This window comes from Borostomias antarcticus (genome assembly GCF_949987555.1).
Source record: "Borostomias antarcticus genome assembly, chromosome: 5".
NCBI classification, from domain to species: domain Eukaryota; kingdom Metazoa; phylum Chordata; class Actinopteri; order Stomiiformes; family Stomiidae; genus Borostomias; species Borostomias antarcticus.
Genome location: NC_140238.1, coordinates 7,354,428 through 7,357,613, shown reverse-complemented (window position 1 = coordinate 7,357,613; position 3,186 = coordinate 7,354,428). Strand labels below are relative to the sequence as shown.

Here is a 3,186-nt window from a genome sequence, read left to right as displayed (position 1 = left end):
TGAGGAGAATGCCTCCAAAAACAAACAGGAACCTGAGGCTTTTCATTTAAAGAGAACAGACAGCAGGCCTAATCCATGTCCTGCCATGACCCCACATGACAAAATACCACTCCATTCAGCAAGCTGTCACTAATTCAGTTGGAGAGTAGCCTAAATATAGCCTACCGTTATAGACACGGTTTATTTAATAGTTCAATAGTCTATCAAGGATGAATGAGACAATTGTATCAGTGAAATGTCATGAGACAGTTCAAGTGCTTCAAGAGTCCAACTTTAACTCCTTATTGGGAAAACCTCAACGAGAATCTTACCCAGCAAGACGTCTTGTCTGTGGAGAGCTAGGTTTGTTCTGTCTGGAACCGATTCTGGATCTGCGCTGTGATGAATGGTGAGTGCCCAGTTGTCTTGCGGTTCGGAGCGCACCATCTCGTGGCAATGTGGCATCCTCCTCCTGGTGTGGGGCGCCCGCATTACTAGGTGGAATCGCTTTGGTGACAGTCGCGCGTCGGTTATCATGTCGAGGCGACGGACTCCTCGGAAAAGTCGCCGGAGTCCCGCGAGCAGTGTGTGATGCATTATGAGAGGACCTGGAACTTTCGCCGGATGGCCTGGCGGGGACAGCGGTGTTCCCCTGTCCCCGTGCGGAGTGACCCGGGCTTCTCGCTCGGGACCGGAGCTGGTCCCACATCGACGGGGCGCCTGCACCCTCCTGCCTGTCACCTGTCGAGTCCGTCTGACAGTCACACATTCGCACTAGTGCAATGGTTAAAACCACTAAAGTTGCTATCCACACACGGTCCATTCTGGAATCTGACTGGCTTCTTTTGAAATTGCCGCGGAGGCAGTAGTCACACTATAACAGAGAGAGACACCAAAAAAGACTGAGAAAGAGTTCAACAAGACGGTATCCACTCCGAAACATGAAGAATGCTTGGATATCTGTTCATAATGCCCAGGTAAGCTTTGCGCAGGATGCTGACGGTCTTGAATTGATCAATTCACTAATTAGGCTATAATCTTAAAAAAGAATAATAAAAAATACAAAGTTTTCCTTCGTTCAGTATAAGTGGAGACAGGTTATTTCTGATAAGTATTAATCCAACGGTGACAGTTCATGCTTCGCCTGCGAGTTAAGAGCACGCCTATAGCAAAGCGGTCCCCGTTCTGAGCTGTAGCGCTGCCTCGAAGTGAAAGTAGGCTACTCGAATTTGAATCGTGCTCCCATGGATATGACCACCTCCTTAGATCTGAAGTCACCGGGAATTTTTGTAGGGATTGCATGCGTTTTACCAGAAGAAACTCCCCCTTCTGTGGTCCTATTGATGCTGCGCACTGCCCCCAACTCTGTATTTGCAGCACAAGAGACCATACACATTTTCAATGACTTTCCTGTGAGACTGCTGAATTTGTCATTGTCATTGCGTACAACGCACGTGTAACGCGTAATTTGGGTACTACTTGTAGCCTTGTAGTGTAGGCTGGAACGACTTTTAACAACTTTTTAAAATTGTAATTATAATAATTTATAAAGGCACATTTCGTGTTTTGTAGGCTATATCTCTTCACTTCTCAGTTCTCACGCGATTCATAATGCGTGAACATATTGATAAAAAATTCCCTTTTGAGGTAGTCTATGCTCTCCATAAACTGCAGTGCAATTCATAGTTTACTTCTTATAGATATATATCAATGTCTAATAAATCAATTTCATACAACACGAGGAGATGTGGTCAGCTCACAGTTAAAGCTCAATTTGAGTTCTTGGAAAAGTAGAGGAGTTATATAAGCATTCCCATTCATCTTCCCCTCTCACCCATGCTGCATCATCACTTTCCCTTGGCTGTCTGGAAACACATATCTTTTCTCCCTTATGAACAACCCAAAGAGAGCTGGCAGCCCGTTGGCTGCCTAATCTCATTTAACCCACAAGGATGCACATTTGTCTCAGATCCCAATGGCTCCTCATCCTCCATGCCAGCCCCATTACTTCTCACCACGATGCCTTCCAACAAACACAAGAGGAGAAAACCAGTTTACTGGTCCGCCTACAACGTCTACCCATCCATCCTGCTCCCCGAACATACATGAAATATGCTCCTCTCTCTCTGCAGCCAAGTCTGAATGGGATTCATTTGCAGAGGTCATTGTAAGTCATCATATTTTGTGTTTTGGGGGAGTGAGCCAGGGGTCCTTCCTCTAACAGTGGAGAAGAGCATTGCTTTAGACCAAACACCCTCCAGCCTCTCCCTGTTTGTGTGTTTCCAAGCCAAACATGTCCAGTCCACCAGCAGGCTAGAGCTGTGTAGCTACACAGTACTGTAGCTGATTAGGTCTCCTCCCCCTTCCCATGGGAAATCTAATTACGCGGGGAGGCTGCAGTTGTCTTATGACTCTCCGTGGCATTCATTCCAACCTCTTGGCATGTTGCCCCTGGCATCTAGGGGGCATGTCCTGGGCTGGCTCCTATTGTTGAGAAGACCCCCTCCCCCTCCTGGCTGGGTGACGGCTGTTGGATAAACAGCGATGATAAGTGTCCAGCCAGGACCATAAAACACTGTGACCTGACATGGGTTGAGGTTGGCTCCACCAGCAAAGTAGAGCCACTGATCTACCAGCACTGTCACTCCACAGGGGTGGGTCTGTCTGACAGAGAGCAACAGGAGTGAGAGCCCCTCCGAGCTGTTTACATGCCACATGTTGTCTGTTCAGGGGACTTTGGAGCAGCCATTGACGTTATGAAAGAACGCCTTAATCTGGACCAATTTGACACAATTTGCAGCATCTGGAGAGACTCTGGAACGAATGGCAGGAGGATCTCCCTGGCTTTTTAACAAAGAGTCCTCAGAAAACTCTGGCTTGACAAGCAAGCCACTCCTCTTGATTCTTATGGAATTCTAACTCTATCGCCGTCTGGTGGAGATTGTTTTTATGTGGCGGCCGCACAACTTTAGGAGTATTAGGGGACAACGCGAACGAGATGAACATTATGATTCTCACGTGAATTGATTCCCCCCCTACCCAAGGTGAACTAATGAGCACTAGAATAGAGGCCTCTGTACACCCCTGCACTCCAGAGTGGTGTTTTTGTATGTGTGTGTGTGTGTGTGTGTGTGTGTGTGTGTGTGTGTGTGTGTGTGTGTGTGTATTATAAGCTAACTTCCTTGGTGTGTGTGTGTGTGCGTGTGT

General features: G+C 47.3%; 1 protein-coding gene across 1 annotated transcript in view; it reads right to left on the bottom strand.

Moving 5' to 3' along the window:
- LOC311309240 (latent-transforming growth factor beta-binding protein 2-like) overlaps window positions 1-951 on the bottom strand; it is an 87,785-nt gene extending 86,834 nt beyond the window's left edge. The window contains exon 1 of the mRNA XM_084438423.1: window positions 312-951. Coding sequence (XP_084294549.1) covers window positions 312-802 — 491 coding nt within the window. The 5' untranslated portion in view covers window positions 803-951. The remainder of the gene's footprint in view (window positions 1-311) is intronic.
- Between the last annotated feature and the right edge of the window lie 2,235 nt (window positions 952-3,186).